This window comes from Diadema antillarum, unplaced genomic scaffold (assembly GCF_040938485.1).
Source record: "Diadema antillarum isolate AM-2024a unplaced genomic scaffold, OU_Dant_1.0 seq00000824_RagTag, whole genome shotgun sequence".
In the NCBI taxonomy this organism is placed as follows: Eukaryota; Metazoa; Echinodermata; class Echinoidea; order Diadematoida; family Diadematidae; genus Diadema; species Diadema antillarum.
Genome location: NW_027271701.1, coordinates 71,228 through 83,300, shown reverse-complemented (window position 1 = coordinate 83,300; position 12,073 = coordinate 71,228). Strand labels below are relative to the sequence as shown.

Sequence of the window (12,073 nt, the reverse complement as noted above, 5' to 3'; positions counted from 1 at the left end):
TGTTGTTGTTGTTGTTGTTTTGTCATTATCATTATTTGTATGCTTCCTTTGGAGGGATAGGGTGAAGGCATGGGAGAAGTCTAGTATTGCAGATGGACCAGATATGTCGAAAATAATGAATGGCCGTCACATATCACTGAAGAGTGTGGTTTTAGAAACAATCACAGACCGCACATGGATGATTTCTGTCAAGCATATGGTTGTGAGTTACAAACTAACTTGTTACATTTGGGCTCAAATTACACATACTTGGCTCAGTCATGGTTGGGGAAAAAACTAATGCTACAATACCAAAAAAAAAAAAAAAAAAAAAGAAAGAAAGAATAAAATCAACAAGTCATACACAAACATATTAATACACTTGATCTCATTACGACTGGGTCTACATGTACAGAGTATCAGTTTCATATTGTTGGTCCATAGAAATCAATCATAAAATGAAGAGAGGGACTGTCTTCCATCTTCACCATGATACAAGTCTGGCTGTGCAACTAAATCGATACAAACCAAAACCAGTATTCACTACCCTATGCACAAACTGTTTATAAGCAACATCTAATCAATTAGTTGGAGCAACAGTATTGTTCTATTAGGACACTGGAGGTGAAAACTATGGTGTGCTAAAAAAATCCATAATAATAATGAAAATAAATGAATAAAAATACTGCAGCATAAGCCCACAGATGTATTGAGTTGTCGTTGTTGTTTTTGTTTGTTTGTTTGTTTGTTTGTTTGTTTGTTTGTTTGTTTGTTTTAAAAAAGGACCTAAACCCAAAGTGGGAGTAACACCCCATTTATACAGGGCATTTTGAGTGCTCCTTTGAACCCCTCTAAGCTCTTGAAACCCTTTAAGCTCTACATGAACAGACAGCTGGGACCTGGAGCGTTCTAAAGTGATGCCCCTCTCGAGACTAGTCTCAGGAGTGCTCCTGAAGCACCCGAAACTTTGTATGAATGGTCCCCAACGTTTCGAGCGCTCCAAAAGTGGTACGTGGCATGGGCTGAGCATACAGTTTGCATGTTAGAAGTTCTCGAGCACCCAAAGGTTACCATAACATTCTATGCTCCTCTCAGCCACTTCCCATGTGGTCTCATGGAGCGGTGATTCTTTGCATCATGGACCTACTACACACATGGACTATGAACGGAGGTCTTTCTTTGATCCAACCTGCATCATCGCCACCTGATTATGTTCATCTTGATGAGTACCTGGTACATTCAGATGTTTGGACAATGACGATTGTGTAATCATGCATCATCCCTGACAAAAGAGCCGTTTCCCTCATTTCGGTTTTATTCTGCTGAGGTGCCTTTTCAGACTTAACTGCCTTTGGAAAATCAACAATAATGGGGAACAGCAAACCTCAAATCGTGACAAATTTCATGTCACAAAATTAGTAATTACTGAAGTGGACGCTTGTGGACGCGCATGTAACGTTGCTTAATGGTAAGACATACATGCCGTCTACCATTACTGTCCATATTTACTCTGAAACAATGTGCAAAAAATGGGAAAATTAGATTATAAATTACAATCAACCTGCCGAAATACTTGCTTTCTCTTGTAAAGTACATTTCGCAAATGAAATTAACTGAGTGATGATTTCCCAATGTATACTACAACTGCACACGCATTTTTCTTGATTTAAGAGAGTTATTATATTCTGCGCATGTAGTTTTTAGATATCTCAAAGCACTGTCTTGTTTTTACTCCAGGCCGACTGTCTATGATGCGCGATGAGGTCGAAGCGGGAAAGCATCTTTAGAATGTTAATGTGACGCTTTTGATGGAAACAGGTGTTTGAATTAATTAAAGCACAATGAATGTTCGTGTGTAGTAGGTCCATGTTTGTATGAACAGACAGAGAGCGGCATCAGTCAAGGTGCATCAGGAGCACTCCTGGGCCAAGCTGTGAGTATAAATGGGGTACGAGATGGAACTGCGACAAAAAATTAACATCCATGTGGGAAGCACAAGAATGAAGAAACTGAGCACTCTTTAAAAATACTTTTGTCAGAGGCAGATTTTCACAAATTGACATTTTTTAACACCTCTGCTATTTCTACCTGGTTTTGCTCCATGCAAAAAGAAAATGTAGCAAGAGAAAATTCCGGATATATTTATCATTGCTTATGCCTTAGAATTCCTGTTTACACATAGTGGGCTCGAAGTAAGTCATCGCATACATTTTAGTGTATGTAAGAGTAGCAACTAAGCTTACAATCCTACATTTGTACATTACCAGAAGCTTACTTCTGCAAGAACAAAGTCGATGCGACAAAGGTAAAGACACCCTTTCGAAATATATTGGCATCACATGAAATATCCGTATACATTGCCATACAATGAATGTCCATCTTCATAAAATTAACTAACTGAAATTCACAAATAATTTACATTCCAAGCTCTTCCTTTCATATCATTGAACAACCCTCAACATAGAACTACTGTAAGCAGAAAGTACTTGAAATCATTTGTACATGAAGATCAATACGGTCAGTAATCCAGAAGGGTGTATTTTTCTCATTGCAACCCACAATTCTATGAATAGAGCAGCACATTACACAGTTTGTCTCCTTTTGTTGTTGTTGTTGTTGTGGAGCAAAAAAACAACTACAAACACTGTTCAACTGAATAGCATGTACAATTCATATCCACTGAGATAAATCCATGCATTGCAGTGGAAGAACTATAATGAAAAGGACAAATCAGCAAACTATGTGTCCTGCATGCACTGGTGGGTTGATGATTGGATGAAATTGTCATACTTTGGGCTAAAAACTTGCCAGGCAGTTTGAGTAAGCAGATGAAAACAGCATAGATATTTCATGAATTCAAGAATGTACTTTTCAACAGATTAAAATTACCAGTCAATCTACTGCACTTGCTCTCACACATAATGTCCACTGAGTAACAGTATGCTACAGACCGACAAAAATTTATATTTTTTGTTATAAAGAAAAAAAAAACATCAAGATTACATTACTATGTCTTCCTCTACAAAAGTCTACACTGCGTGCTTCTTTCAGAGCATATAGAACAAGGAGATTCGATTCACAAAAATAAAAAAAGATTTGCATATATAGATTTTTATACACATTTGGAGACCAGATAAAATCACAATGGCAATACCTACGTACACCCTCTGCAGGTATCTCATTTCTGATGCAGACAGTGCATTTCCTGTTCACAGTCAAACATTTCTATTTTCAAGTTTACACATTTCTGTCACTAACAAAGACAGCTGGCTTCGAGAGAGAGAGAGAGAGAGAGAGAGAGAGAGAGAGAGAGAGAGGAAAAAAAAAGAAATAATATGACTTAAAATAAAACCCATGACATATACAACCATAGGAATACTCGCCCCTACTTGTGCAGAAATATATAATAAATGCTGACTCTTAACAGTGACATCAACAAATCGCTACTCAAACAAGTAACCATTTAATTTCATCACATACAATCAAGTGTCTTGAAATGGATGATTATGCAAATGAATAAACTAATCTGATACACCTTCTGGAGATTGAAAAGAATTGGACGAACAAAAGGGAAAAAAAGAAGATTCTATTCATTCTAAAAATGCTTCTACAGAGATAAAGACTCTGGAGACAGTGATTTCCGTTCATTCTTTTCTTTTTCTTGCATTCCAACATGTGGAACAACATTGCATCACGATGCCTCACTGAATGGATTAGCTGTATACACGCATTTCAGCGTCTACCAGATGCACACAAGCATAGAAGCAGCGAAAGTGATTTTGATATACCATCAAGTGATTAAAGCATCATAGCTGTCATAATCTAGTATCAAGCTCATCACCAACACTTTGCAGTTTACAACTAAGAAAAAAAAAATAGTTCTTTCATTTATCATTTTCAAACACAGATAACTAAGAAGCACGCTTGTTTGTCTCAACGGGGGGAAATGAAAGTAACAGAATACACACTTTTAGCATTGACAACTTCTTGCTGCTTGGGAAACAAGAAGTGTGCTCAACTGGTCCATGACTTAACTATACTAGTATGAGATAGGTGATACATATTCCTCATTACCAACAGAAGACGATGATGCATCTGGCATTTACATTTCGCACTGATGCAACTGAAGAAAAAGAGTAGCTTGGATACTGGTGTCCCTTCACATCCTTTCACATGACTGGCGACTGTGGTAAAGGGAGGAACAGGGAGGAACAGGTAACAAAAGGAAACATTTAAATTGCCATTGACAGACTTTACATCTTTAATTAAGACAATATCAATTGGCATTGACAACTTATTAATCAAAGCACATTATGACTGGGTTGCTTGTTTCCTCATTTTCTCAATCTTGACTCCAGTCTTTCCATCATTAATACAGTTCAGCATCAATAACTAGCATGTTTTTTTTTTTCTCGTTCTTTGCAGATTCCTCAGATATAAAAAATGGTCTTTGTTATTTGCAGAAGCAGCATTCTGTGTTACACGAGAAATTTTTTTAATCATTGATATTGAAAATAATACGATAAAGACTACATTTATTGACATAATTGGATCCCATATCTTGTAGTGACACACAATTGATATTGCAGTCTGCAATAATGCAAACTCTTCATTTTGCTTCCGACTCTTGACATAAAATTTTCACTGCAATACTACATGTCCACAATCAGGGGAACAGGTGATGACTGCTTGCTAAGCAAGGAATGCTGAAACTTTAAATGCAATTGTATTCCATCTTGTGAATCTCTGCAATAAAAGCAAGAATGTGCAAAATTGAGACTGAAATTGCTGAACACATAAAATGATAATCCAGGTTTTTTGTTGTCTGTTGCTATTGGTTGTTTCTTTTGTTTGTTTGTTTGTTTGTTTGTTTGTTTGTTTGTTTGTTTGTTTGTTTGTTTGTGTGTTGTTGTTGTTGTGTGTTTTTTTTATTTTATTTTTTTTTTTTTGGGGGGGGGTCTACAAAATATGTAGATATTTGTTTGTGTACAGCATTTAGGCATAACTGCTTGGAAGTCAAGTTAAGATGTTACCTGATTGTAGAATGTTGGATTTTCACAAATTTTTGCTCCTCTGTACTATCCGGAGAGCGCCACGTGAAAAGCAAAACTACTATTCAGTTTCCACAAGTACCCAAAGACAGCCATAAAGTGCTGCCTCAGTCCACATAACTGGCCATTCTTGGCCCTCCTGAGTGTGACCATAGGACGGCAGTCAAAGTTATAGAGCAGATTTCAGCAACACCCTTTTCCCATTGGTTTAAGACAGATTGGCCCAAAGGCAAGGAAAACACCAGCCTTATACATGTATGTACACATTGCAGAGTAGGTCCTGGTGAATCTGGCCTGCTTCTCCTGTCAAAGCAATGCATCTATTTGTGTTTTTGTTATCTCTGCCAAGGAAGAAGGAGCTTAAGTGATCAAAGGCCTTGGTTTGTCTGTTTGCAAAATGACAGATTTTGTTAACGAAACTTGCAGGAAATGTTGATAATGACACAAGGAACAGATGATTCAGTTTTGGTAGTGATCTCGGAATTTTCATGGATCTTTGAAGAATTTTTATCTTTTTTGCAGATAGGGACAATGAACTGAGAGTTCAAACTAAACGCGGTCTCTGCTCGGGCGAGGCGCTATGTAGCTGGAAGCTGATGACGTCACAAAAGGCTTCTATATTGGGAAATTAGGCAATTTTCAGCGTGCATGTATCAGTGGAAATCACTAATCTCTACAGGAGAAAAGATCAAGTAGTGGAAATTAGCTGCTTGGTGGAGGTATGTGCTCTCAGAGTGCTTTCCTAGTTTTGTTTTGTTTTCAGTTGGGATGTTTGTTTCGTCTCAAATGTGTCACCAAAATTTAAGACCTTTAGACAGTTGACGGTTTAAGCCAATATGAATGTTTATAAAACAGTACATCAATTTCCCATCCTAATCAGGTCAAATTTAGGCTCAAGCTTTCAGGAGATAATCTTCAGTGTACAGAGTAATAGCAGAATATCCGTCTTCATTGAAACTTACTGTCACTTACATCATTCTGCTACAACAGGAACGGATTAGTCTGTTGCTGCTGCACTGGTGGGGCGCCCCCGCTGGTGGGTAACAGCGGTGGAGGCAAGCCAGGAGATCCGCCCATGCCCACACCGACACCCACGCCCATTCCCATCCCAGTGCTGATGTCAACGGCCGGTTGCGCCCTCATCTGGTTCATGGATGGTGCCGGCTGCCGCTGTTGCTGGAAAGGGTTGTTAACCGGCGGCTGGGCTGGTGCGGTCACACCCATCATGAATGGGTTGGTGCCCTGCATTGAAGGCTGACCGATTGTTTCTCTCGTCGGACCAATTAGTGACTCAAGGTTAACGAGCTTGGAGTTCTTGCCAAGGAAGTCCTCGGGCTTCTTCTTCTCTGGAGTGCCTGACAGAGCTACATTCATACCAGACATGTCGTACGCATTGTTGCTGGGCTGCGGTATTGCCATTGGCGGTGAGGCAAAGGCATCATCCACTGTTGTCGCTACAATGCCACCGTCCGCTCTGAGCCTATCGAACTCTGCATCTGGGTCGGGCGCAGCGCCACCTCCATTGATGGCCCAAGGGTCGCTCGGCATGGGAGCGGCTCCTGACCCGAGAGCTCCCCAGGGATCACTGGCGGGAGCTGAAGACACTGCAGGGGCCGCAGAGACTGCTGGAGCCGCACCAAGCCCACCCCAGGGATCGGCGGCAGGCTGTGCTGGGCCAGGCGCTGGAACAGGGGCTGGTGCTGGCTCTGACGCCCCCCATGGATCAGCGGGTGGTGGCTTGGACACTGGAGGTGAACCTCCCCAGGGGTCACTCACTGCTGGTGGAGGATTTTTATGGGCCGGTGACCCACCACTCCAGGGATCGTTGATGGTGATGTTGGATGATGCTGGAGCATTGTTGAAAGCGGGAGAGGAGTTTGCAGCAGGTGCACCACCCCACGGATCCTGCTGGGGCGGAGGCGAGGACCACTTTGGTTCTGAGGCGAGATTCAGTAAGGTGGTCGATCCTCCCTCTGGTGCCTGCTCGAAATGACATTGACATTAGCATCATCTGAAATGTGACTGCAGTCAGGGGAAAAAAAATCACACTGATCGTACTAATGATAAAATCTGATGACCTTGTCAAAGTTAGAACATTGCACGTCTTGGCAAATATATCAAGCAGATGATCAAATGTTAAGTAGATAGCATACAAAAGCACATCAACATAAACTATACTCCCTAGAAGCATTCAAAGTTCCACACTTTCTACTTGACTAGATCCTGATATGATTTTAGTTTTCTCCCGTGAATATCCTAGGTTCTTGGGTAGGCAGCAGGCAGCTTCTTTTGGTCTGATATCAACGAAACTTTCCCTGTTCTGTTTGTGACCCAACTCTGATCATTGCAGCCAACTTTAACACAAAGAGTGACGACCCCTTTGAACAAAAAGAGTTACACTGAAATTCTGTGGGATACCACACATTTTCTGGACAGGGCAAAACTGCCTACCTCTGTCTTGCTTTGATCGATGGCCATCTGCAATCGGATGTCATCGCTGCGGGCTTCCTTGTCCTTCTGCTCCGCCTCCTCTCGACTCATGGCCAAGGCCAGCTGGAGTTGGAGCTCTTCTTCACCTGACGTCTGTGGACGAGCCTGCTCTATATCCGTGGACAGCGACCGTGGTGGTGTCCGCGATGTAGTGTTTGCTGCTGCACAGACAAGTATCAGGGATATGCATGTTTCCATCACTTACATCGGGGTCAAATGTCAGCTACAAATGACATCAAAATGGACTTTGTCCCTTCCCTGTCAAACGTGTGCAAGGGTTAATGTCTACTGAGTAACTACAACCAAGTGCTTGAAAGATTCTGCATTTAAAGAAAAACAAATGACTCCAAGCAAGGAATACAGATTGACAATCACTTTAAACATGTATCTATGTCATACAGTAATACCTACTGTAAATGGACAACTTGCATATAATGCACATCCAATTGTAAGATGTGCACATACATTAGGGTATTGCTCTAGTACTGCATTACATTGTAAGGACATCGCCAAACATTGGCAACATTAAAAGGTTATTTTCAGATGTGCACTGTGAACATTTTTGCCAAGGATAGTGTTGCTCTTTTGACATAGGATTGGCAACTTCAACACCGACATGTGAAGTTTGCAGTAATTAACAATGGGCACTGCGTGTGAGCTCTGCTTGCGAGGGCATTATTGAATTTGGTAACACCATGGCGCCTGTAGATCACGGGACCAGCTATTGACCAATCGCAGGCTTCAAAACTCACAAGCTGAAAACCGAGTTGGCCAGACTCTCTTCATATACCGCACTGCTACGGGTAATCTATGCTCAGTAAAAAAATGACAGTAACACCACAAACGGTAAAACCAGAAATTTTCACATTCATAAAATTAAAATGAATTAAATCCCACGTGAAAGTTCTTGTCTACACTATGCATTGAATGCCAGTGGCAATTCATAAAAATTTCATCACATGAAGAAGGCTTGTCAGTTCCAATTCCCCCAAAATGATGCTTCAAATATTTCTGGCTTTACAGTAAATACATGATCTGTAAACAAAATTAGATATATCACATGCCAGATTACTGAATGCAATTTCCCATGGTAGTTCAAGTAGCACGATATCTGGAGATTGGTTTGCTTACGTTCAGACTGGCTACTATCTTGGCTGGACTCAAACTCCCTGGGGCTACCATGGCTGGAGTTGCTGCCAATACCCTGCGAGGCCTGTGCGAACCGCTCCTGTGCCTTCAGGGCGCGCACACGCTCCTGCTTCAGCCGGTCCTCATCCTTCAGCAGTGCCACCAGGGACTTGGACTTCTCGCGCACGTTCATGCCAACGTCCTTGCCGTCCTTGTCGATAAACTCAAAGTCTTTCAGCGTCTGGATGGCAAAGATGTTCTCGCGGCACTGCTGCGCCACCCGTTCTGACCCTGTCTTGATGATGTACTCCAGGAGAACAAGTGCCTTGTAGACGTGCCGCCAGTTTTTGCCGTGGTCATTGAGCCGCTTCCATATCATGCTCATGATCTCTGAAAATGCCATCACATTGTATGTCTGGTGTGCAATCTCTGACATCAGTGAACTTGACGGCCCCCATGGATCGTTGGAGGTGGCATCCCGAACCTTGACTTGGGCGTCTGTGTAGTTGTGCACGATGTTTTTGATGGTGCGCCTTGTTGCCATAGCGACTAGATGCGAGTGCTACATGCAGTCCACCACAAAAAAAATGTGATTCAAATTTCTGAACCTTGTGACCAGACACCAACTATAGCTGTCCCAAGCAAGTGAGAATTGATGTTAAGCTGTTTTGTTGAAACCAAAAACCCCCTGATGACCTTAAATCACCTCATCAATGCTGACATATCTTCCTGTATTGGAAGAAAAAATAAACATTCAAGCCATTACATTTAATCATATCACCTCACTGTCCAAATACAAGCCAGTGAATGTGCAGTCATGCAGTTCAATTACCAATTTGGAAAAGTAAATGGCATGTGCATACATTTACATTGTACATGCAGTAAGCATCATATATCCTCGTGATGTGGAACATTCCTTTGCTCATACAGTCATCTATATTCACGTTACTTTCATTAATATCGCTGACCTTTATTGATAATATGACTGTTGTAAAGTCAAATCATAATGGCTTATGCTTTGTAAATTATTACATATATATAAGACCATCTATAAAGCAACTCTTTGTTTTCCCAAGGAGCTTTGTGTTTGAAGCTCCTTGGTTTTCCACTCCTTCATCCTGCATTTATATACGTGTAGCCTAGCTGTCGCCAACATGTCCAAATCTGTGTACATGCATGCATGTCATCTGTAATAAAAGTAGACCTTCCTCAGCAATGCAAACTGCAAACTGTATTTAAACAGCTAGCCACATCACAGGATGAGTTACTATCACTGATATACAAAACAGAAAGCAATAACAGGGTCATGCAATTATTTGTGTGTCCCTGATATGAAAGGGAAAAAAATCAAGTTTGAAAGGAACTGTAATAAAAAAGAAAAACCTCTGTACCGGTATTCAAAATAAAGTTTGCTGTGTACACACTGCATATCACAAACACATGAGTATTTTCACTGAAATGTAGTCAAAGGAATGAGATTAATTTTCCTAGGTTCCTTGTTAAAATGTGTGTGCCAACAAAAACATTCTTCTGTGGGTTAGAAAATTATGTGCAATCACTGCAAATACACATACATGTATACAAAGAACTGCACATGGCCTGACTGACCCTACTGGGAAGGTACAACATTTATTTTGTGTAGATTGTAGATTCTATCTGGCCAATTCTGCTTCTCTCGGGACTACTGTCATGGATCTGGGGGGTGTTTCATCAATTTAGTCAGCGCTGACAAGTTGTCAGTCGCTGACAATTTCAGCAAAATCCTTGGTTTTGATTGGCTGAGATGCTCTGGTCACTGACTGTTACTATGGTTATTGTCAGAGACTGACAACTTGTCAGCACTGACTAACTTGATGAAACACTCCCCAGACCAAGAGAATGAGAATGCTCTTTGTCACAGCAATCAAACATTTATAAAATGCTGCATATCCTTAAAAAAAAAACATACATTAGACAATTCTAGATCTACAGCTGTACGTTAGCATGTCATTCTTTGGCCTGGAAGATCGGTCTGTATCTTGTCGTTGGGGACATGTTCAACAAGACTACGTCTGGCTTCACGGAATCACCTCCTAAAGTAAAAGTCCTATGTATGGAGGTAAGCCGTGAGAGTGAAAAAAAAAATAATAATAGAAGTCTAAATTTACCCCAAAAAATGATTTTAAAAAAATCCTTCGGACAGAGGGATTTTTCTGCCGAGTCATTCTTCACATTTAATACAAGCAACCATAATTTCCACACCTAATCCCACCCAAAAACTGACTTTTGAAAGAGAGTTGTGTTTATAGTGTGTACACATCTCATCTACATCATTACATGCTGTCCAAAAATTTAAACTGCCAGATTTATCAAGATAAGAGAGAGAGAGAATTAATGTCAGAGTCTAGAAAGTAGTAGGTTTACAAATGTTGTGTCTATTGTCAGTAACTATTGTGTCTGAACAACAGCCAACGAATATTCTGTAGTTATCACATCACAAGCACAGGTCCAGGATTGCAATTTTGTGTGAATAGAAAGTGCATGACAATGTTCCTCTCTCCTCAGCCATCACGTCAGATCAAACGAAGAGTCAAATAAATACTAGTTAGCATAGTAGACAGAAAGATCCGTCTGTCCGGAGCTCGGAGGAGTCTTTTATTTTTGATAGGAGGGGACCCGTGAAGCCAGAAACAGACGGCGTGAGACGCAGTCTCCGCGGATCATATCCCCGACGACCAGATACAGACCGATCTTTCAGTCAATAAGCATAGGCGATAGACAGTGATAGAGCTACACGCGCGACATGGTGACGACGACCACTCGCATTGCCAAAAATTGGGGAAGCATGTAATCGAGTCATTCAATCTACTGAGTACTTCTCTATTAGCTAGTATGACAAGTAGTCACTCTAACGACTTAGAGAGTACCAAGCAAGCAAGGGGTAAGGTCGTACGATATAGTATTACCACCGTACCCCACACCACTCTCTGCTGACCGGCAAATGGTTTCTAAACATGACTTCACTGAACGGTACACCGGATGTGTCCAAAACTAATTTGATCTCTTACAGGCAGATACCACATAAGTTCATCAATATCCCATTCTACACAAAAATTAGTATTCACACACCACAGGGAACTGCAAAACATACCTTTCTGTGTACGACAAAATCGGCAAACGCCAATGTTTTACATAGGTATTTGGGCTTCCGGATGGGCAGGTACAACGCGATGCTCACAACCTTTGGTATACACACACAATCATTTACAGTGTACAAATTGCACGTCTCTATCTATCTCTGGTGATGTCGCGTCCGCGCCGCCCGTCCGTGCTGCTCCTGCTTGTTGTAACGTAATCGTTTCACCGCCGCCGCCGCCGCCGCCCGCTGTCCTCTAGCCCTATGTATGTACATTGGTTCTGCATAGCATGGTGGACAACGCCTGCTT

At 41.3% G+C, this 12,073-nt stretch overlaps 1 protein-coding gene across 2 annotated transcripts; it reads right to left on the bottom strand.

The window, feature by feature from the left end:
- Positions 1–3,801: 3,801 nt before the first annotated feature.
- LOC139740008 (epsin-2-like) lies at positions 3,802–11,873 on the bottom strand. Of its 2 annotated transcripts, none has more exons than XM_071650603.1 (5): positions 11,779–11,873; positions 8,652–9,377; positions 7,482–7,681; positions 6,003–7,010; positions 3,802–4,163 (listed from the first exon to the last, which is right to left on the bottom strand). In XM_071650603.1, exons 2-4 carry the CDS (start codon positions 9,190–9,192, stop codon positions 6,012–6,014), a joined length of 1,740 nt encoding a protein of 579 aa, XP_071506704.1. In that variant the 5' UTR covers positions 9,193–9,377; positions 11,779–11,873; the 3' UTR covers positions 3,802–4,163; positions 6,003–6,011. The 2 variants fall into 2 exon arrangements, with proteins under 2 accessions (XP_071506704.1, XP_071506705.1); XM_071650604.1 differs by having other exon boundaries at positions 7,482–7,678.
- Between the last annotated feature and the right edge of the window lie 200 nt (positions 11,874–12,073).